This window comes from Phalangium opilio, unplaced genomic scaffold (assembly GCF_054372755.1).
Source record: "Phalangium opilio isolate 3A_F unplaced genomic scaffold, DU_Popi_V2 ptg000089l_1, whole genome shotgun sequence".
In the NCBI taxonomy this organism is placed as follows: domain Eukaryota; kingdom Metazoa; phylum Arthropoda; class Arachnida; order Opiliones; family Phalangiidae; genus Phalangium; species Phalangium opilio.
In genome coordinates, this window is record NW_028324194.1 from 7,002,995 (window position 1) to 7,025,687 (window position 22,693).

The 22,693-nt window shown below is 42.4% G+C and overlaps 2 protein-coding genes across 3 annotated transcripts in view; one reads left to right on the forward strand and one right to left on the reverse strand.

Annotated features, from left to right (window-relative positions):
- gry (trafficking protein particle complex subunit 11 gry) overlaps positions 1-22,693 on the forward strand; it is a 56,500-nt gene that overhangs the window by 9,696 nt on the left and 24,111 nt on the right. Inside the window, exons 13-29 of one of the 2 annotated variants that reach the window (XM_089850167.1) lie at positions 33-87; positions 417-562; positions 1,481-1,542; positions 1,614-1,752; positions 1,819-1,891; positions 2,029-2,233; positions 2,331-2,512; positions 4,248-4,426; positions 4,510-4,601; positions 5,609-5,668; positions 5,742-5,867; positions 8,090-8,197; positions 8,269-8,320; positions 8,533-8,638; positions 9,441-9,666; positions 9,843-10,019; positions 10,085-10,171. The exons of the other annotated variant lie outside the window; for it this stretch is intronic. Coding sequence (XP_089706293.1) covers positions 33-87; positions 417-562; positions 1,481-1,542; positions 1,614-1,752; positions 1,819-1,891; positions 2,029-2,233; positions 2,331-2,512; positions 4,248-4,426; positions 4,510-4,601; positions 5,609-5,668; positions 5,742-5,867; positions 8,090-8,197; positions 8,269-8,320; positions 8,533-8,638; positions 9,441-9,666; positions 9,843-10,019; positions 10,085-10,135 — 2,039 coding nt within the window. The 3' untranslated portion in view covers positions 10,136-10,171. Of the gene's footprint in view, positions 1-32; positions 88-416; positions 563-1,480; positions 1,543-1,613; positions 1,753-1,818; positions 1,892-2,028; positions 2,234-2,330; positions 2,513-4,247; positions 4,427-4,509; positions 4,602-5,608; positions 5,669-5,741; positions 5,868-8,089; positions 8,198-8,268; positions 8,321-8,532; positions 8,639-9,440; positions 9,667-9,842; positions 10,020-10,084; positions 10,172-22,693 lie in introns of those variants that run through there. 2 annotated transcript variants of the gene reach the window in all.
- On the reverse strand, positions 14,929-15,714 carry LOC149647292 (uncharacterized). The gene has a single exon (XM_089850290.1). The coding sequence runs from the start codon at positions 15,712-15,714 to the stop codon at positions 15,031-15,033; it is 684 nt and encodes a 227-aa protein (XP_089706416.1). The 3' UTR covers positions 14,929-15,030.

Genomic DNA, 22,693 nt, shown 5'->3' on the forward strand with positions numbered 1-22,693 from the left:
TTAATTGTTTAATGTGTTGTAATTAATTTCAGTGGTGCAAATGGGCCAAGAATATCATTACTGCCAAGAAAACTCAAAAGCTTTAGCGTAAGATAAATTGTTCTTAATTTCGTGTCTCGGGTTAATTTTTGCTTTATAAAATTTCACCACCACATGTTGCTCAAGTTGTTAGGTCAAATTTAATGCTTGAATGAATGAATGAATGAATTTGTCATTTTTATAGAAGAATGTCATTATAATGAGCAAAAGTGTTCTCTAAGTGGTGTTAGGCTTAAGTTAAAGAGACAAGAGAATGCGCAGTAAGAATCATAAAGTGTATTATGCGCGCGTGTTGCTGAATCCCTCCACGATATTAGTTTGTACTTTTGGACGTTGCCAACAGAAGCATATTTTGTAATGGTGAATAAAACGGTTAGGTTACTGAGTCACGTGTTATGGCACTATCGAATTGAGAAGTGGTGCCCCCTGGTGTCTAATATTTTGCTGACTGCCTTGAAATGCGCCTATTTGTCTGGAAATATTCAGGAGTATTTATCCCTCGGCCTTGAAGCTATTAGCAACTGTATCCTTTTCTAAATCTAAGGGAACGTCAAACGTATGTAATCTTATGGTATAAGTTAAAACGAGTACTCGGGAACGCCAAAGCCTATAAGTTACAATGGGTACAAGGGAACGCCAAAGCCTATAAGTTACAATGCGTACTCGGGAACGCCAAAGCCTATCAGTTACAATGAGTACTCGGGAACGTTACAATAGGTACTCGGGAACGTTACAATGGGTACTCGGGAACGCCAAAGCCTATCAGTTACAATGAGTACTCGGGAACGTTACAATGGGTACTCGGGAACGCCAAAGCCCATAAGTTACAATGGGTACTCGGGAACGCCAAAGCCCATAAATTACAATGAGTACTCGGGAACACCAAAGCCTATCAGTTACAATGAGTACTCGGGAACGTTACAATGGGTACTCGGGAACGTCAAAGCCTCTAAGTTAAATCGAGTTCTCGGGAACATCAAATTCAAAGCCAATAAGTTACAATGAGTACCCGGGAACGTCAAAGCCTCTAAGTTAAATCGAGTTCTCGGGAACGTCAAATTCAAAGCCAATAAGTTACAATGGGTACTCGGGAACGCCAAAGCCCATAAGTTACAATGAGTACTCGGGAACGCCAAAGCCCATAAGTTACAATGAGTACTCGGGAACGCCAAAGCCTATAAGTTACAATGAGTACTCGGGAACGCCAAAGCCTATAAGTTACAATGAGTACTCGGGAACGCCAAAGCCTATAAGTTACAATGTGTGCTCGGGAACCCCAAAGACTATAAGTTACAATACTCGGGAACGTTTCAATGGGTATTCGGGAACGTCAAAGCCTATAAGTTAAAACGAGTATTCGGGGACGTCAAAGCCTATAAGTTAATAAGACCTTTGTTCAAATTCGTGATACTATTTCTTTAACCAATGAATAATATCTCAGGGATACAATGCACTTCCGAAGATAGAATCCATATTCAATCAAATATCCACACAATTTTATCGGTAAATAGTTTTTCTCCTTTCTTCTTTCTTGTTGCAACTAACAGTCACAAAATGGCGTCTCTGTTAATTAGGGCAATACTCCATTGCCAATTTTGGGTCTAACTCCCGAAGAAATCGAGTCCTCCGAAGAATTTTGGAAGGAAAATTTGACGGCCATCAAAACTAAACCGTTAATTTTCACTATTCCCATGCCTAATGTGACTCCTTTTGGTAAATGATGCTACAAATCTAAATTTATAAGAAATCCATCCCATTCTTCATTTTCAATATTTTTAGTGGAATGTAAAGCCATGTTCACTTCGAAACATTTCCATGCTGATGAAAAAGTGTCCCTCAAAGTTTATTTAAAGTAACTTTAATTTAAAATAACTTTAATTTAAAGTAACTTTAATTTAAAATAACTTTAATTTAAAATAACTTTAATTTAAAATAAAATAAATTTAATGCCTATAATGTTAGTTATTTTTAATGATAATTAACTTTTAGAACTAACTGCCCGCAACCAGTAAAATTTACCAAGTTAAGCGTCATGTTCGGGAACACCGTGTACAATAAGCCCATGTTCTGCGAGATTCCAAATGAAAGTCAGAGACCGGGCGAGAATGCCAATTTGAATCTGGTGCCCAACAAAACCAGACTCTTTACTTTTGGGTTCTTGCCGAGTCCCGATGATGTTAATCGATCCATTCAGGTATCGTCCCCCTACTTTCTCCTGGCGTCTGCTAGCCCGAACCACTTAAGTTACGATAAGGGATAAAGAAAAAACTTTATGTACTTCTTTATGTTAGATTACGCAAATTGCTTTGCAGTTGGGTAGTGAAAAGTCAATTTGCGCAATATTAGTATGGCCCGATATCAGTCAAGATCAGGTACTGACTTCGGAAGAATTACAGAAAGAGTTTCCCTCTTTTAATTCCGCATCGTCTGACGATTTCAACTTTCACGAATTAATGGAGGAAAAATCTACTATGTAAGTTTGTGTCTTATTTCCTCTACCAGGCTTATTGATTGTAAGGGGTGGGACTTGGTGACTGGTAGGGATGGGACTTGGTGACTGGTAGGGATGGGACTTGGTGACTGGTAGGGATGGGACTTGGTGACTGGTAGGGATGGGACTTGGTGACTGGTAGGGATGGGACTTGGTGACTGGTAGGGATGGATACTTGTTCTAACTCCTTGGTATTGCGCGGAGAAAATGTGTAAGGGGTTTTACGGGTGCTAGTAGTAGATGAGATAATATAAATGAGTAAACGCTCTAGTGCTAGCGACATCTGGCGACGGGAAAACGCATACGCTACTGAACATGCTAATATGTAGTAGGCTTAAGCATACTAGACATTTGCGCATTTCCCCGATGAGTAGCGTCACTATTGCGCGATAAAGAATGCTCTTTGAGGAAACTTAGGCGAGGGGTCGGTCATTCATGAAATCCCGTACGCTGCCCTAACCAAGAAATCCGAAATCAATGCTGATTTCGAAATCAAATAAAAAAATCCGAAATCAGCAATGAAATCACAAAATCAGTAAAGAAATCGTGAAATCAGTAAAAAAAATCACAAAATCAACAAAGAAATCACAAAATCAACATAGAAATCACAAAATCAGAAGCGAAATCACAAAATCAGTAAAACAAAATCACAAAATCAACAAAGAAATCACAAAATCAACATAAAAATCACGAAATCAGAAGCGAAATCACAAAATCAGTAAAGAAATCGTGAAATCCATTGCAAAATTCACGAAATCCAAAATCAAAAGAAATCTAAAAATCCGAGGAAATCACGCGAAAAACCTCAAAATCCAACGAAATCAAGGGAAATATCGCAAAATCCAACGAAATCACGGTAAAAATAGCAAAATCCGACGGAATCACGGGAAAAATCTCAAAATTCGATAAAATCCATTGGATTTTATCGAATTCTGAAATCAAACAAATTCCGACGAAATCAAGAGAAATCCGATGAAATCAAATGAAATCCGACGAAATCAAATTGGATTTTGAAATCCCGTACACTTTTTCCTAAACGTCCGACCCCTCGAACTTAGGTCTAGAGACGAGTCGGGCCCCGATTTAATCGGGCTTTTTCGACCCGACCCGACCCGAACCCGATTCGGGTCGGGTCGGGCAAAATTAATTTCAAAATTTTCCGGGTCGGGTCGAGTCGGATTTTTATTTTAATTTTTTTTTCCGGGTCGGGTCGGGTTTTTATTTTAATTTTTTTTTCGGGTCGGGTTAAGTTTATAATTTTAAAGTTGGACTCGGGCCGGGTCGGGTCGAAAAGAAAGTCGACCCGACTCGTCGCTACACCTAACTAGAGACGAGTCGGGCCCCCAATTTAATCGGGCTTTTTCGACCCGACCCGACCCGAAACGGGTTCGGGTCGGGTCGGGCAAAATTAATTTCAAAATTTTCCGGGTCGGGTCGGGTCGGGTTTTTATTTTAATTTTTTTTTCGGGTCGGGTAGGGTCGGGCTAAGTTTATAATTTTAAAGTTGGACTCGGGCCGGGTCGGGTTAAGTTTATAATTTTAAAGTTGGACTCGGGCCGGGTCGGGTCGAAAAGAAAGTCGACCCGACTCGTCTCTACTTAGGTCTCTATGTAACGTAGTTTTGGGCGTGCTGACAAGAGACGAAAGCAATACTCATTTTCAATATCTAAAATCTCGAGGTGTTAGCTTTCACTAAACATATGGTTTTCGCCTCTAGGATTCTCCCTCGAGAACCCCGTTTGGGCATTCAAATATCGCACCAGGCACCCGTCCTCAAAGGGGAACTGTACCCCCTTCATTTGACCGTTACTTGTGACGAGAGAAACGCCATTTCTAATTTATCCGTTTGGCTGTCCCTTGATCAACAGGGTGAAAATAACGATGTTCGAGAATACAGTAAGATTAAATAAAAAAAATTGTAATTAGGTAAAGAAAATTCATTTTCAATGTTGCTCGTCTCGTTACATCGATCGTCGTAGCTGAATTCTACGATTGCCTACCAAGTGCAACAGCGCCAATAACTAGGGAGATTAAAGGAATTGACTTGGGTCAGTTAGCGCCTGGAGCTATGGTAAGAACATACCCATTGGTCATGCTCTCTAATGAGAAAATAGTTACCAAGCTAGATTTATTTTACCCGAAAAAAGCATCATTATTCTTTCACTTTCCTCGAGTGCCTCTGATATGCTTTTTCACCATACTTATAGGCCTTTATAGAAAGTTTTTACGGCTTGCGCACCTTGTTGATTTGTCCCGCCGCGCCTGCGCATTATAACAGCCATACGTCACCAAAATTCTCTCTGACGTGACGTCACTAACCTTAACCGTTCAGCCTAGGCTTCCATAGCTCAATTTAAGCGTAAAAAAACCCACCATTTTATCAGTCTGCTTTAAATCTTGCCTCCAGTTCGTGTTTTTTATTACACAAAACTGGCTGAACTAAACTGACTCAATTTCAACTACAAGAGGGGCCAAGTACCCATAATTCCTTTAGAACTATTGTTTAGCCCTTTTAATCCTAAGACTATTAAACCCAGATGGACTGGAAAAATGATAAGATAAGACGGTCCCCGTTCTTCTAATGGCATCGCCTGCCAGCAACGCCCCTAGCGGGAGAGTCCCGAAACTTAATTCGACTCATAAGCCTTGGTATGAGTCGAAAAAGTTTTAGTATTGGTTGGTGGCATGGCGCTGCCCTAAAAGAACTGCACGCACCACTCGTATCTCCATTCCAGGGTGGGAAATAAGGATTTTTTTAAACCGGACATTGGGCCAGCAACCCCTCTGGCCTGGAATAAATAAACTGGTCCATGACCACTGGCCAGGGCGCGTCGTCTGCTAAATTGAAGAAGTGTATAATTAAAATATATGAGCTAATGTCTGGACTCTGGAAACCCTTGAATTTTCTTAGTGGTCCTGTGGACCACTGACCCCCCTCCGATTTAATTTTTAAACTGGTCATTTGCCCTGTGCCACCGCCTTATTTCCCACGCTGCTCCATTCCATTCCAATCCATCTGTGTTTAATGCTCTTGCCAATAAATAAAGGCAATTAAGAAACATTGTGACGCAATTGCAGGTTGAAAAATGTTTCTACATGAAAGCTCTGAGTACCCACGTAAGAAACGTGGTTTTTAAGGTATAGTATTGTTTGTTGAGACCATTTGCCGGACCGGATTTGTTATTCTAAAAAAAAGTAACGAATTGGTTAGATTTCCTACATAACCGAAGTAGATGTAGATGATGAGACGCTGCAGTGCCAATGCGTCAAAGAGGAACTGCATACCTTTGAAGTGAAAGAGCCATTCTACTTCACTCCTCAACTACTCAACTTGAAAGTAGGGACTATAGATAGATTACATACTTAGGGGATTCATACCATTTACAACAGAAGGACAGAAGGACAAAATAATAATCTAAGCTTTGTCTATGAAGGGATTTCCACACTAAGCCTGTGGCTTGTTTACAGGTGGGTCCCTTCCCCAGTGCATAGAGGGGTGGTGGCTAGTCAGTCCCTATGCCCCCACAGATAACCTACAGCGCCCCCTATACTAACTATTACCGTTAAAGCAGACGGGTTTTTGTGCACTAGGTAGCCGGGCCTCTTGGTGTAAATGGTATGAATCTTCCATGTGTGTAAGTTATTTAATAATACTATTTAAATCTCAGAAATAATTAGATATGGTGGAAATACACGAGCCGGATGGTTTTCATAGGTTTAATGATGATATTAGTTTGAATTTTATCAATGTAGGCCTTAATAGGCTTAAAAAATGGTTATCACAGCAGAGCCATGCATGGGCCGGACTTTCCGAAATTGGAAATTTTATCGGGTTGGTTCGGGTCGGGCTTTCCCAATTTGGAAATTTTATCGGGTTGGTTCGGGTCGGGCTTCCCAAAAAGTGGGGTGTAAGTGCCAGGCTGGGACGGGCTTTGGTTCATTTTTACAAAATGGTCATCACAGTAGAGCCCTGTATGGGCAGCGCTTTCCAAAATTGGAAATTTTATGGGGCCTGGTCAGGTCGAGCTTTCCCAATTTGGAAAATTTATCGGGTTGGTTCGGTTCGGGCTTCCCAAATTGTGGGGTGTAAGTCCCAGGTCGGGCCGGGCTTTGGTTCATTTTTAGAAAATGGTTATCACAGCAGAGCCCTGCACGGGCCGGGCTTTCCAAAATTGGAAATTGGATCGGGTTGGTTCGGGTCGGGCTTCCTCAATTTTGAAATTTTATCGGGTTGGTTAGGGTCGGGCTTTCCCAATTTGGATAATTTATCGGGTTGGTTCGGGTCGGGTTTTCCTAATTTGGAAAATTTATCGGGTTGGTTAGTGTCGGGTTTTCCCAATTTGGAAAATTTATCGGGTTGGTTCGGGTCGGGTTTTCCTAATTTGGAAATTTTATCGGTTTGGTTCGGTTCGGGCTTCCCAAATTGTGGGGTGTAAGTCCCAGGTCGGGCCGGGCTTTGGTTCATTTTTAGAAAATGGTTATCACAGCAGAGCCCTGCACGGGCCGGGCTTACAAAATTGGAAATTGGATCGGGTTGGTTCGGGTCGGGCTTCCTCAATTTTGAAATTTTATCGGGTTGGTCCTGGTCGGACTTCCCAATTTGTGGGAATTAATGGCCAGGTCGGGCCGGGCTTTGGTTGCTTTTTAGAAAATGGTTATCACAGCAGAGCCCTGCACGGGCCGGGCTTTCCAGAATTGGAAATTTTACCGGGTTGGGCTTCCCCGATTTGGAAATTTTATCGGGTTGGTTCGGGTCGGGCTTCCCAAATTATGGGAATTAATAGCCAGGGCGGGCCGGGCTTTGGTTCATTTTTAGAAAATGGTTATCACAGCAGGGCCCTGCACGGGCCGGGCTTTCCAAAATTGGAAATTTTATGGGGCCTGGTCAGGTAGAGCTTTCCCAATTTGGAAATTTTATCGGGTTTGTTAGGGTCGGGCTTCCCAATTTGTGGGAATTAATGGCCAGGCCGGGCCGGGCCGGGCCGGGCTTTGGTTCATTTTTAGAAAACGGTTATCGGGCCGGGTCAGGTTGGGCTTTACCAATTCGGAAATTTTATCGGGTTGGTTCGGGTCGGGTTTTCCCAATTTGGAAATTTCATCGGGTATTCTCAGGTCGGCTTTCCCTAATGGTGGGAATTAATGGCCGGGCTGGGCTTTGGTTCATTTTAGAAAACCTTTATCATAGCAGAGCCTTGCACAGGCCGGGCTTTCCGAAATTGGAAATTTTATCGGGCCGGGTCAGGTTGGGCTTTACCTATTCGGAAATTTTATCGGGTTGGTTCGGGTCAGGCTTTCCATATTGTGGGAATTAATGGCCGGGCCGGGCTTTGGTTCATTTTTACAAAATGGTTATCTCAGCAGAGCCCTGCACGGGTCGGGCTTTCCAAAATTGGAAATTTTATCGGGCCGCGTCAGGTCTGGCTTTCCCAATTTGGAATTTTATGGGGTTTGTTCGGGTCGGGCATTCCAAATTGTGGGAATTAATGGCCAGGCCGGGCCGGGTTTTGGTTCATTTTAGAAAATCACATCTAAGCTCAAACTTGCATTCTGTGTTTCTAGTTTCAGCCGATACAGTATGCGAGAGCCGAAGAGCAGTTTTTACTTCAGCTTGACCTTCAATCTTGCTCCAATTTGCGCGTTGAGATAAAGGACAGTAGCGTTGCGCTGGTATGTTTCACGCTCTGTAAAATAGTTTCAAATGTATATCGAATAAAGCGTAAGTCTTTCTTATTTTTAAGACTAAGCATTTCACAGCCACTGATGAGGACCTCGAATCGCAAGTTAAGGGATGTAAGTTACCATTTTTGCTTGAGCATTGCTGTCCATTAGTGAGTGGAAAGCGGGGTTCGAATTAAAAAAAAACCATTTAAAAAAATTTCGAATCCCGGTGGGAAGAAAAGGGAACTTGGTTTCAATATTGTGTTCAATGTATTCGTATTAACGGAGAAGACGTGGAAATATCAATTAAATTAGTTTAAAGCTACGATTAACTTTATTCGCAGCTGAATTGAATCAAGATGAAATGGCCAGTGACTTTTATTGTATCTACGCTCCCGCGGATGTCGGAGAACTTGTTTCCCTTGGAACTTATACCTTAAATTGGAGACGGTAAGATGCGGATCAAAGTGGGGTGAAGTTATCGCTTTCACCTCGCAGTGTGAAAGAAATCTGTCGTTTGATTGGGTGGTCGTACCATAAGTTTATAAGACTTGTTCCATAAGTATGACTCTTCCCATACTTCGTGATGCTAGAGCCTTACAGCTCGAGATAGTTCGAGGGAGAATGTCAGAAGCGAGAATTGAAGTCCTACACTCGGTGGTGGTTAATTTTGCAGTCTATCTTTTCCTATTTAGTCTGTACTAAGCCTTTGACAGCGTCTCACCAATCTTCGCTTTACCTTGAATCTATGACCTACCTCACTCACTTCATGACAAACTTATGGAACATTTCTTATAAACTTATACTAGAACCAACTCAAAGACCATGGATTAACTAACGCTAGGGATTGTTCACTAACCGGGTTTCCCATGTATTGCTATCGCTAACTACATGTTCCGAATTATTCCTTGATTCCCCTTTTCATTCCCCCAATTTATTGGACCAAAACGGATGTAGATATAGCGCCATCTCTCGCCAAAATAAATAGGATTTGCCCAATTTAGGCAGTATTTCAATTTTGACGTCATAGACCACGTGATATTTGGCCCAATTTTCTTATAACTTCCTGTTAGGGATAGTAGCTGCTGCTAGGGGGCGTTTGGAACATGCATGCTTTATCTTTTTGGGGGAACGAACTATCCCTAGCGTTAGTTAATCCATTCAAAGACTTCCAAAGCCACACACAACTCCGTTCATATAAACATCATTCAGATCTATAAATGACGGGTCTGTAAAATTTGACCATTTGTAGGAAAGATTGTAATTTTGAGATTCCTTGGGTGCAACAAGTCTTTCGACTCCCAAATACGAATATCGTTAAGTCGCCACTTTACGCCGAGTTGGAGGCGCCATCGCACGGTTGCGTCAGGACGCCCATGACCATTTCGTACACTTTGTATAACCGTTCCACAACGGTTCAAGAACTATCGCTCGTCGTGGACGGAAGCGACGCTTTCATGTACGCTGGAAATAAACAAGTGAGTATAGATCATTGTAAATCTTTCGCCTCTAATGCAGAACACGAAGTCACACAAAGAGTAATTGACATTATTATTGGCCGGTTTTTAATCGGGGTCATTTTGTGACTGTTCATAAAACTTGCATTCTTACTGGTAGATAAGTAATTAAGACGTGTGTGGTATTGTTTGCGTAGCTTCATTTTTGGATATTGCCAAGAAACTCTTATAAAATCGTGTACAATCTGTACCCACTGGTGTCAGGGTGCGTTCAATTACCGAAATTAAAGCTACTGTTGAATCCAGGGAAGGCCACCGCTTACGCTCTTGATGATTTGCTGCAAGAACTTCTTCCAACGCACATGTTTATCATGGTAGGCCTTATTCTAGTTCAAGTCCAACACCGAGATTGCGTGATAAAACTGTTTTACGAATTTAGCCGCAAGGAAAGACTCTGGAATCGATTCCGGATGAAGGAAGATCAGCTTGAAATTAAATTTAATAAAATTAAAGTTATTAATCATAAGTTTTGCGTGCCTTATTTCTGCGTATAAAGATACCTCAGTTGTGACGTCAGTGCCTAGGTAAACAGTCACGGGCTTAGATTAGGTAGTGGGCGGCCATGTTTGATATCGGTTTTGGTTGGTTCTATGGGAAAATAGCATGGGTGACGTCACACTAAGGCTTCCGAGATAACTCGCTGTCAAAGCATAGCGCGGCTCCAGTAGATCTCCTACAAGGGGACTTTCCTCCTGAACTCCGGGTTTGGCTTGGCAAAGGATAGTGGGCGGGATTTATACCTGCACGTATAAATCCCGCGCACAAATGCCTCTAGCCTTCGCCAAGCTAAAACTGGAGTTCGTAAGGAAAGTCAACTTGTAAGGGATCCACTGGAGCCGCGCTATGCTTTAAGTAATTGAAAAACTTCAAAAATAGACCAGTTTGATTGATAAAGCAGTACCTCTATCACAAAATGTAGAGTAATTCCGGTTTGTGGAGATTACATTCACCATCTGAATGATAGCCTAATTTTGTAAAAGCTATTAGTTTAGCCATCGGGGTGGGGGGGGGAAACAAGGAGGAAACCAAAATAAACCTCTCAAGAGTCGAAACGAGGGCTATCTACTCAATTGAAAGGCTTTTCTTAAATAATTAAATATAATGATATTAATTATATTGAAACGTCAGTAATTGACCTTAATTCTAGTGAAGTCGTTTTAAGAAACGTTGTTCCTAAAATCATTTTAAACATTGCTACTGCTAACGTTTGATTTCTAGCGAACATCGGCTTCACAGTTTTCGTAAATTTAGGGTATATAAGGCGATTGATTCACAGTAATGGATAAGAAAACCAGAAATTGCGTGAACCTTTGGTGTAAGCACTGCCATTGGAGGGCTAGACGTTTCTCGTAACCCTAGTCGATCGCCGCGTACATCTTAACCTTAACGATGATGATGGTGTAGAAGCCAATATTGCTTTCTGTGCGAACGCGGTGCGGATATTGCATATAAGCATGATTCTATACAGTTGTATAGATTCACGATATACGTTTGCTCCGATTTCACAGCTGCGAACGAGGTGACAGACACACAGACAGATACGTCCAGTGTAATACCTCTCTCGTACCTATGGCGTCGTTTTTACCACTTTGCGCTATTTCACCTCAGAATTCGTAATATAGTTTTAACATTACACATAAATTGCGTCGGAAACATGGTTTTGAAACGAAAAGGAGCGTCCAAAGGCTGAACGACTAAATGTCTAGTTGCTATCTTGAGAAGAAGTTCATTAACGGCATTTTTATAACCTCTTACTTCAATCGAAGAAGGAAGAATAACTCATTGTTACTTATATCACAATAGTCATTTAATACTGATTCATTAGGTTACATAATATATTTTAGTTATAACAGTTAATTCCTGACTCATACTCTGAGCAGGGGGTTCCGGACGACTAACTCTTTTAGTGCCCTCTAGGTTGGGGACATAACACTCCTCCCCCCTAGGATACGAAGTCCGCTAAATACTTGGGACGGGCGTGAGGACGAGTTGAGCGACGTACAGGGGTGTCTTGATGAGGAGCTGGTGGTACTTGTCGTAAACTACCAGGAGGAGGCTCGTCGATAACCAACTGACTATCGGTTGAAGGGGTGGTATGGTCCGTTGATGAGTTAGGACCAGTTGGGTCGGCAGTCGGAACTGCTATGGTCGACGGAGAGAGAGAGTCTGGGACCGGTTGTGCGTGACGGCGAAGTTGATCGGTATGTCGGCGATAAAGTTGACCATCAGGTGTTTGAAGCCGATAGGACAAAGGACCTGTGCGATCGACGACATCCGCTTGAATCCAAGGCGGTCCAGCCGCAAAATTTTTCATATAAACCTTGTCATGTGGTTCGAAGGTTCGAAGTGTGTGGTTATCAAGAGAAGCCCGGGCGATATCTTATTTTTTATTTCGAATCGCGTCGTTGAGATCAGGATGTAATCTATCCAAAAGTGATGTTAGGCGGCGATTCATTAAAAGCTCGGCGGGTGACTTCCCCGTCGTAGTAGAGGGTAAGGTGTGCTGACCGAACAGAAAGCGGGTGAGGCGTGTTTTCCAATCTCCCTGAATTAACCGCTTTAAGTGTTCTTTAGTAGTAGCGACCATTCGTTCAGCTTGCCCGTTTGAAGATGGGTGGTAAGGGGCAACAAAAACCCCACGAATCTGATTGCAGGCGAGGAAGTTTTGAAATTCAGAAGACGTAAACGTAGCGCCGTTATCGGAGACGATGGTATTGGGAAGGCCATGGGTTGCGAATAACCCGCGAAGTTTGGTGATAGCGGTTGTTGCTGACATGGAAGTTACTGGTAAGACTTCCAACCATTTCGAATGGGAGTCGTCCACGAGGAAAAAGGTTTGACCTTGAAAAGGCCCCGCATAATCGATATGCAAACGAGACCATGGCTTGTCCGTCCATTCCCAAGGAAACAAGGGCGCCTTTGGTGGGTTTCTGCGAGTCACTTGGCAACTTTCACATTTTAAGACTTCCTCTTCAATTTGAGCATCCATACCTGGCCACCACACGTAACTGCGCGCCAGGCCCTTCATTCTAACAACTCCCGGGTGTGCCCCGTGAAGTAGGGTTAAGACTTCCGGTCGAACCGTAGGTGGAATGATTACACGACTTCCCCACAGAAGGCAATCCTTATGAACGCTAAGCTCAAATCGGCGGCGGAAGTAAGGCAAGAATGGTTCCTCATCGGTCTTTGATGGCCAACCGTTCAATACCCACAGAGAGACTCGTGAGAGGATGGGGTCCTTTTTTGTATGAGCAGCTATCAACGCTGCATTAATCGGTGTCTCTAGTGAAGATTCTAAGAGAAGGATTTCCTGTGGGGCCGGAATTTGTACTTTTGTCTCAAAAGGCATTGGGAGACGACTTAGGGCATCTGCGTTACTAATCAGTTTACCCGGGTGGTATTCTAAGGTATAGTTATAGGCTGCCAACAGGAGACTCCAACGCAAAATTCGTGGCGATACCATGTTCGGAAGTGGTTTCTGAGGGTTCAACAAACCCAGAAGAGGCTTGTGGTCTGTTATAATTGTAAAACGACGCCCGTAGAGGTATTGATGAAATTTCCGTACAGCGACGAGAATAGCGAGAGCCTCTTTGTCTGTTTGACTATAATTACGCTCTGCTGAAACCATAGTCCTGGAAGCGTAAGCTACGGGTGCCTGTCGACCATCTGGATAAACGTGGCCCAAAACCGCTCCCACGCCATAGGCAGACGCATCGCACGTGAGAACGATGGGCAATTTATCATCGTAATGGGCCAGTAAGTCGGAAGATTTTAAGAGATCCTTAGCTGCCTGGTAGGCCTTATCGTGCACCTCAGTCCAATTCCATTTCGCATCCTTATGAAGTAACTGATGTAGTGGTTCAAGCACGGTAGAGCGGTCTTTAAGGAAGATACCGTAGAAGTTAAGTAGGCCCAGGAATGCCTGGAGCTCTGTCAAGCATGTGGGAGTCGGAGCCTTATGAATGGCTTCGACTTTTTCAAGAGTTGGCTGAATTCCCTGGGAAGTAAATACGGAATCCAAGGAAAACTATTTCCTTGACTGCGAAAACGCATTTATCCTTTCTTAGGCGAATTCCTGAATCGGAAAGGCGTTTTAGGACTTGTTCTAATTTCTTGTTATGATCATCGAGATCCTTCCCGATGATTAAGAGATCGTCTAGGTATTTGACAAGTGAGTCAATTCCCGCCATTGCTTCTTCGATTCGTTTCTGGAAAATGGGAACGGCGGCCGAAATACCAAAAGGTAATCGCTTTACGCGGAAAAGTCCTTTAGGGGTATTTAACGTGAGAATTCGTGAAGCTGCGTCATCTACTGGAAGTTGTAAATAAGCTTGCGAAAGATCCAATTTTGAAAAAATCCTTCCGCCTTGAACCGTAGCCAGTATCTCTGAGATGGTTGGTAATGGATAGGTGAATTCCTTTATAGCTTGATTTACTGTCGATCGATAGTCTCCACAGATTCTAATACCATCATCTTGACCGGATTCATTCCTTTTAATTACTGGGACTATGGGCGTACCCCAATCTGAATAGTCTATTTGTTCCAAAATGCCCTTACTGACCATAGAATCCAATTCCTGATTCACCCGCTCCCGTAAAGCGAAGGGTACTGGACGGGGACGATAGAATCTAGGTCGTACATTTTCATCCAATAGGATCGAAACCGGCGGACCCTTAAAAGTGCCTAATTCTAGGTTGAAGACGTCCTTGTAACGGTGTAGAATTTGATCCAGGCCAGTTAACGTTACATAGTTTAATTCCAGTGCGGAGCTGTCATTGATCTCAAACCCTAATGGTGTAAACCATGATCGTCCAAGAAGTGAAGTGCCCTTTCCTTCCAAAACACGTAACGGAAGGGTAGCATGTTTAGAATTGTAAGAAACGTCTACTGTGCACGTACCCAAAGTCTTAAGTTTCTCGTGACTCCACGTGCTTAAGCCTTCATTTACGTCAACAGGGATGAGATTGGGTGGATGAACAGGCCAAAGTTTAGCGAAGGTATGCGAGCTTATGACCGCATGCGGCGAACCACTATCTAGATCCATAGTGTGCTCTAATCCATTGAGCTTCAATCGAACCCTATAAGGGAGCATGTATTTTCCACTTTCTTGCCCTTGTGTTAGAGAATACAATCCCTGAAATCAGAAGTAAATAGGGATCTGTGGCAGAAGACGATGTTGAAGCGTCCCGGTAGTCATCAATCTCCAAACAATGTGTTTTGGGAAGTTTTTTAAACTTGGCTGTCTGCTGTGTTCGTGGTTTTCCTTTCTGTGACTTTAGGTTACAGACTTTCTCAATATGACCAATTTTATGACAATAATGGCATTAGGCCGTAGCGAAGCGACAAGAGGTAATAGGGTGAAGTTCACCGCAGCGATGACATGGATTTTTTATGACCGTAGGTTGAACTTTTGGTTCCCGTTTTACTGACTTGTTCTTTGAAGTAACATAATTTACTTCTGTAGAAGTAGATTGACTTGGAGCTCGAATTTCAGCTGTGTTACGTGCTGTAGCCTCTCCCGCAAGGGCTTTGTCTACAGCATCGGTGAAGGATTTTGGAGGATCGTCAACTAGACGAGATTGAAGCTTTTCGTTATGAAGACCAACGATAAAACGATCGCGTAGTAACCGATCAAGAAATGTACCAAAATTACAGTGTTCCGATAAACGGCGAAGTTCAGTTACGTAATCGGCAACTGATTCAGAAGGAAGCTGGTGCCGTTTGAAGAAGCGAAAACTCGCGAGCACCTCCGAAGGTGCGGGGGAAAAATGAGCGTTTAGTTTAAGTACAAGATCGGCGAAACTCACAGTATCCGGACTGGCAGGAGAACATAACGACCGGACAATTGAATAAGTTTGGGAGCCGCACACGCTTAAGAAAATCGCGTGTTGTTTGGCGGCGTCCGTGACAGAGTTTGCTTTAAAAAAGTACTGTAAGCGTTCCAAATATTGAGGCCAGGGAGCACCCTTTCCCGGGTGAAATTCCTCGATGCGACCGAAAGTAGCCATGCGGGCGGCTACGGCGAAGAAAGAAGACGAGCCGTCCGACCGAACCCGAAGACGAAAAACGCGTGAAGCCTTGGCCTCCGGCACGTGGTCGAAAAAGAATCCGCGAAAGTACGGAAAGCCGTCGCCAGTTACTGTTACTTATATCACAATAGTCATTTAATACTGATTCATTAGGTTACATAATATATTTTAGTTATAACAGTTAATTCGTGACTCATACTCTGAGCAGGGGGTTCCGGACGACTAACTCTTTTAGTGCCCTCTAGGTTGGGGACATAACAGGCATTGCCATAAAGACAGGACGATTAATGACAATAAGCTCGATAACAGCTAGTGTGATGTGTTTGAAGCGTTGCCATGGTTATGAATGTAGCTTAATAGTTAGACTTTTAATCACTCGAAAGAGAACTCTAAAATTTCAACAGACGAGAACACTCATATTCGATTCTATGTCTTCAGGGTTCTTAGCATGTTTTGACATAAAGTTTATATTAAACCAAAGCGCGGGTTCAGTGGAAGTCTTTCCTTACAATCTCCAGTTTTGGCTTGGCGATCGAGGAGGCATTTGTGGGCGGAATTTATAAGTGCACTTATAAATCCCGCCCAGTAGCCTTTGCCAAGCTAAACCCGGAGTTCAGGAGGAAAGTCACCTTGTAGGGGATCCACTGGCGCATATATAGCTATGCTTCAATGAACCCTGTCAATGAAATATACACGTTAACCATGGATAATGTTTGATAATGTATGCGCTTGAGGAAATCTGTTTTCACGCTATAGAGAGCTTTCAGTTGGAGCAGAAGCTGAGTCTCGTGACATAATTTAAGCTGTCATATTGGTGGGTTTAAAGCAGGAATGAAGCCACGCAATATGGCTACTAGAACAGTGGTAAGACTTGGGAGGGTGTGACGTACTACTATCCCATCTGAAAGCTCTCTATAGAATAGGCAACTCGCTATCTCCGATGGCAGCTCATTCGATGTAAACCCTGTTACAATATCGCTTGTCAGCACGCGCAAAGCTAGATCTCTATGTAACGTAGCTTTGCGCGTGCTGACAAAAACGAAAGAATTACCGATTTTCAGGATTTTAAATCTTGATATTTAAATGCTGAAAATGAGTATTTCGTTCGTCTCTTGTCAGCACGCGCAAAGTAATGATAATAAGCTGACGTCGGGTGTAACGAGTTGCCTATCATATAGCGTGAAAACAAATTCCCTCACGCGAATTCTTCATTCGTGGTACCACTTTGCGTTATTAAACGACTGTATCCTAGACAGTAATTATTACATGTACATGAAGGCGACAGCGCAATTTTGGCATGGAAACGATAGTTTAAACACAGTTAGACGCTGAATAGGATCAATAATGGCCAAGTCATACGCTGTGAAACGTTTCGGTAGTTAGGACGGTAGTTTAAATTCAGAGACTTAAAGTTGGGCTCAAATCCTTGCAGTAGTAGGTATAAATAGGCACGAATTTAAGGTAATTAAACTAGATTACGAATTTAAGGTAATTAAACTAGATTACCAATTAAGTGTACTTAAAATAAATCATCAGTTAGAGGTAATTAAATTAGACTACCAATTAGATCGAGGTAATTAAACTAGATTACCAATTAGATCGAGGTAATTAAACTAGATTACCAATTAGATCGAGGTAATTAAACTAGATTACCAATTAGATCGAGGTAATTAAACTAGATTACCAATAAGGGTAATAAATCTAGATTACCAATCAAAGGTTATTAAACTAGATTACCAATTAAAGTTAATTAAGCTATATTACCGACGACTGGTAATTAAGCTATATTACCGACGACTGGTAATTAAGCTAGATTACCGACGACTGGTAATTAAGCTAGATTACCGACGACTGGCAATTTAGCCGGATTACCGACGACTGGTAATTAAGCTAGATTACCGATGACTGGTAATTTAGCTAGATTACCGACGACTGGTAATTTAGCCGGATTACCGAAGGCTGGTAATTAAGCTAGATTACCGACGACTGGTAATTAAGCTAGATTACCGACGACTGGTAATTAAGCTAGATTACCGACGACTGGTAATTAAGCTGGATTACCGACGACTGGTAATTAAGCTGGATTACCGACGACTGGTAATTAAGCTGGATTACCGACGACTGGTAATTAAGCTGGATTACCGACGACTGGTAATTAAGCTGGATTACCGACGACTGGTAATTAAGCTGGATTACCGACGAAATCTCTTTGAAATTTTAACCACATATTGAGGGTCCGAATTGTAGTTCTATGGAATTATTTCAAAACAGTTAATATAATGCAAAAAAAAACTACATCCAAACAAAAACCCTCCTTATACATTAAGAGCAGTATGAAGTCTTATCTAAGAGAACTACCGCTCTCTCAGAATTATGTATGTTCCAGCGCCGACTGTCAAAGCCGAATAGGCAGTCTAAAAAAACCGAGCGGAGTCTTCTATTCAATTCCACCGCTGTACGCATCGTTTCAACGAATTGGAGTTGATTATTTTGACCCGTTAGTTTAGTGGTATCAGAAGGCCGAAACTGGTATATTATTATTATGACAGATTATTATAGTAAATGGGCGGGGTGCCTAACAACACCAGACGTCACTGCCCTAACGGAAGCTAACGACGCGTACAAAAACAAATATGTCCCATTGAACTATCTGTCCCCAATATGAACTAGCAGATTGTAATTGAATGAGTATATATAACAATTTCATTACATTCTGCTAGTTTTTCACAACCTTCACTCGTGACGATGTATCCCAGTCAATTCTGAATCGAACCAAATCTACATTTGCAATGTAAAATATTGCTCCATAAATGTAAAAATCTGTGGAAGAAGGCATTGATTTCATCAGGCGTTCATAATAACCCGAAGTACGAAACTGGTTAAAAAGCCCGTAACAACAAAGTTTCGCCGTAAAGCTCGGCGGATTCATACACCGCTTAACTCCCAAAGAAATAGTTACCCCATTTTTTAGCGCCCACGCGCATTAACTTACACACTTCCGGTTTAGCACTATTTTTATCTTGTGATTTTGGGAGCGAAAATGGCTCACGTCTGCTTCTGTCGGAACGGTGTAAATTAAGCCTTGGCTAAGAAGTTGGCTTTTAGTCGGGGTTTCTAGTTTTCTACAAAACATTTAAAGGATCGTCAATGATGTTTTGTTGTGATATGTATGAGTGAGAATTCCGTGGTTAAATTAAAACGGTTTGGACAAATTTATTCGCGGTATCTTTAATATAAGAATTGCAACGTGTTTCTACGTCCACCATATCGCCATTTTTCTTTTCGACGGAGATCCCAGCCAACGGAAGTTTTGGAACGAAAACCAAGGAGCATAGATACCACTACCATATACTGTAAGGTTGTATGTCCATAAACAGGCTAATCCTTTCTATGCGCAACGACAGAATCTTGTTGTTCGTGATTTTTACCATTAGCTCTATGGCCTGTTTCATACTTCCCCCCCCCGAAGGGGGGTTATTATGAACTCCTGATTTCATTAAACGTCTGTCGAAAGCGTAGATTACATCAAAGCTATAACAATGTGTCTCGCTTTGCAGCAATCTTGATGCAAAATTGAGCGAGTCTTCGCTACTTCTGAGTCAGGCGAGAAACCTCGGAGCTCACGATGAAAGAGCCCATGAGATATGTGTTGGAGAGTGTGAGTATCGCGTATACCTTGGTGCGAATTAGGCAAAGCCACAATAGATTATGTTAGGTGCCGTGTTGCTTTTTTCGCAAGTCTACAAACATCTCTAGAACTAAAAAAACCCGTCTTTTAATGTTTTACTAAATGGTTGGATTAACTTAGACTGAGACGCACCGTTGAAATAGAACGCTTATATCCCATTGGATAGAATCCGTTGGGCAGAATTTCATTGGGCAGAATCCCATTCGACCGAAAATCCCATTCGATCTAATCCCATTCGGCCGAAAATCCCATTCGACAGAAATCCCATTCGGCCGAAAATTCCATTCGGTCGGAAATCCCATTCGACAGATTGGTCATGTATTTAAGCGCGTAAAGTGCAAACCCCGTAATAGATGAATTCATTAAGTACAAGAAGAGAAACCAACCGTACATGGGGCAAGCAGCCATTCTCGTTCTGCAAAGAGCCAACGCTAGAGGTAGTGAACGATGACTGGCGTAGCTTTTTGGCCCAAGCTTGAAGCTGCTGTTAACGAGAACTCCGGCTTATTTATGGAATAAATGAATTCGTCTATATCCGATTCCACACACCTAACCTAACCCAACCCAACCTAATCTAACCCAACCTAATCTAACCCAACTCATTCCAACCCAACCCAACCCAACCTAACCCAACCCAACCCAACCTAACCTAACCCAACCTAACCTAACCTAACCCAACCTAACCAAACCTAACCGAACCCAACCCAACCTAATCTAACCTAACCTAACCCAACCTAACCCAACCCAACCCAACCCAACCTAACCCAACCCAACCTAACCTAACCCAACCCAACCTAACCTAACCCAACCTAACCTAACCTAACCTAACCTAACCCAACCCAACCCAACCTAATCTAACCTAACCTAACCCAACCTAACCCAACCTAACCCAACCCAACCCAACCCAACCCAACCCAACCCAACCCAACCCAACCCAACCCAACCCAACCCAACCTAACCCAACCTAACCCAACCTAACCCAACCTAACCCAACCTAACCCAACCTAACCCAACCTAACCCAACCTAACCCAACCTAACCCAACCTAACCCAACCTAACCCAACCTAACCCAACCTAACCCAACCTAACCCAACCTAACCCAACCTAACCCAACCTAACCCAACCTAACCCAACCTAACCCAACCTAACCCAACCTAACCCAACCTAACCCAACCTAACCCAACCTAACCCAACCTAACCCAACCTAACCCAACCTAACCCAACCTAACCCAACCTAACCCAACCTAACCCAACCTAACCCAACCTAACCCAACCTAACCCAACCTAACCCAACCTAACCCAACCTAACCCAACCTAACCCAACCTAACCCAACCTAACCCAACCTAACCCAACCTAACCCAACCTAACCCAACCTAACCCAACCTAACCCAACCTAACCCAACCTAACCCAACCTAACCCAACCTAACCCAACCTAACCCAACCTAACCCAACCTAACCCAACCTAACCCAACCTAACCCAACCTAACCCAACCTAACCCAACCTAACCCAACCTAACCCAACCTAACCCAACCTAACCCAACCTAACCCAACCTAACCCAACCTAACCCAACCTAACCCAACCTAACCCAACCTAACCCAACCTAACCCAACCTAACCCAACCTAACCCAACCTAACCCAACCTAACCCAACCTAACCCAACCTAACCCAACCTAACCCAACCTAACCCAACCTAGGCCAACCTAGAAAATAAGAATATTTTGGAAAAGGCCCATGTTCATTTTTCAAGGACCTTAATAAATATAGCATTACTTATAGCAGTCTTATACCGTATCCATTACGCCATCAAGTCGCTGCACCACTCAATGTTTTAGTTTTTGTACTTTTTGATTAAATTATTTGAATTTTATCCGGATCAGTGGGAATACGATAAAATGCGAAATCGCACCAATGGGAAATTCGCTCCAACGAGACTTCTGTCCAACAGGAATGGGAAGTCTGCTCAATGGCTAATTCCCATTGCCATTCCATTGGGAACAGCCGGCTAGCTTCGGTCAATTAGAACAACTTATTTTTTATTTCGGTCCAATGGAATTTCGTTCCAATGGAATTCTGTTCAATGGTTATATACCAAATAGAACAGGCATAGTAGGACAGAGAGTTTATCTTAATTAGAAAAGAGCCCGCGTCCAAGGCATTTTGGTTGACTGGCGCGGACAGATTTCCTATAATTCAATACGGTGACGGACAAAGGTTTCGGGGATATTGGAACGTTCTTCTCGGAGAATATAAAATATAAATTCGAGTTGAGATTAGACCCTTCATAATCCAGTCTATTATAGTATAAATTGAAGCAATTAGACCTGGTGATAAAATATTTCGTTAGCTGTATAAGTGAAATCAGGTATCGCGTTGTACCTCGTACTCTTGGCCATATGAGTTCCGAAATAAATTGAAAGTCTCATTTTAGAGACAGTATGACTTTATGAAGAGAACTATGGACCTGAGATACCATGAGGGAGATAGGCTCATTAATGATTTAGTAGTAAATCCGAAAGGCCGGTAAATTTTCAATACGTTAACATCTTAAGTACTGGCGCTTAGGTTAAGTGTTGTATATTTTTGGCAGTATTAACGTAACGTACATTCCCAGCGATAACTTGTTTAAAACGGTAAGTCTTAAATTCGGACTAGAACGATTTTAGTCGTGCAGGCGAAAGAAAGAGAAAAAAATTTCATTTGTTTCGTATCCTGTTTTAGGAAGGAGATATATATGATACTTGGACACGCATGTACTTTCCATATTTCGCTTATTACGAAAAGATAAATCGAACTCTAAGCCATTCGTTTCGGTTATACGAATATAACATGTTGTCTTATTTCCAAAACCCCGAGTACCAAATATCACTGAGTGGAATCATTGAAGTCTTTCTGCCGAAGGTGCGTACAAGTTTCATCTTTAGGAGTCTTCTTATACCAAAACTAGTGTCTTTCGAAGGTGTGGACGATTATCATTCTCTTTCTCTTCTTGTTCAATTTCTTGACGATTGCTAAGCGATTCGTGCCGAGTGTACACCGTTTCCTTGTCGGCGTCTATGACAACTTGTAGGCTAGGGAATAAATGACAATTTTACGCGAAATCATAAACTTTTTGAAGAAAGCGTGAAACTGCACAATGATAAATAAGGGCATTTTCAAATAATTTAAAGATAAAGTATTTCAGTTCTTCGAGAGGGTTATGGTTTTCTGTTATTTATCTTTGTACACAGTTTCACGCAGTCCTCGCAAAGCGCGTGACTGTTTCCATA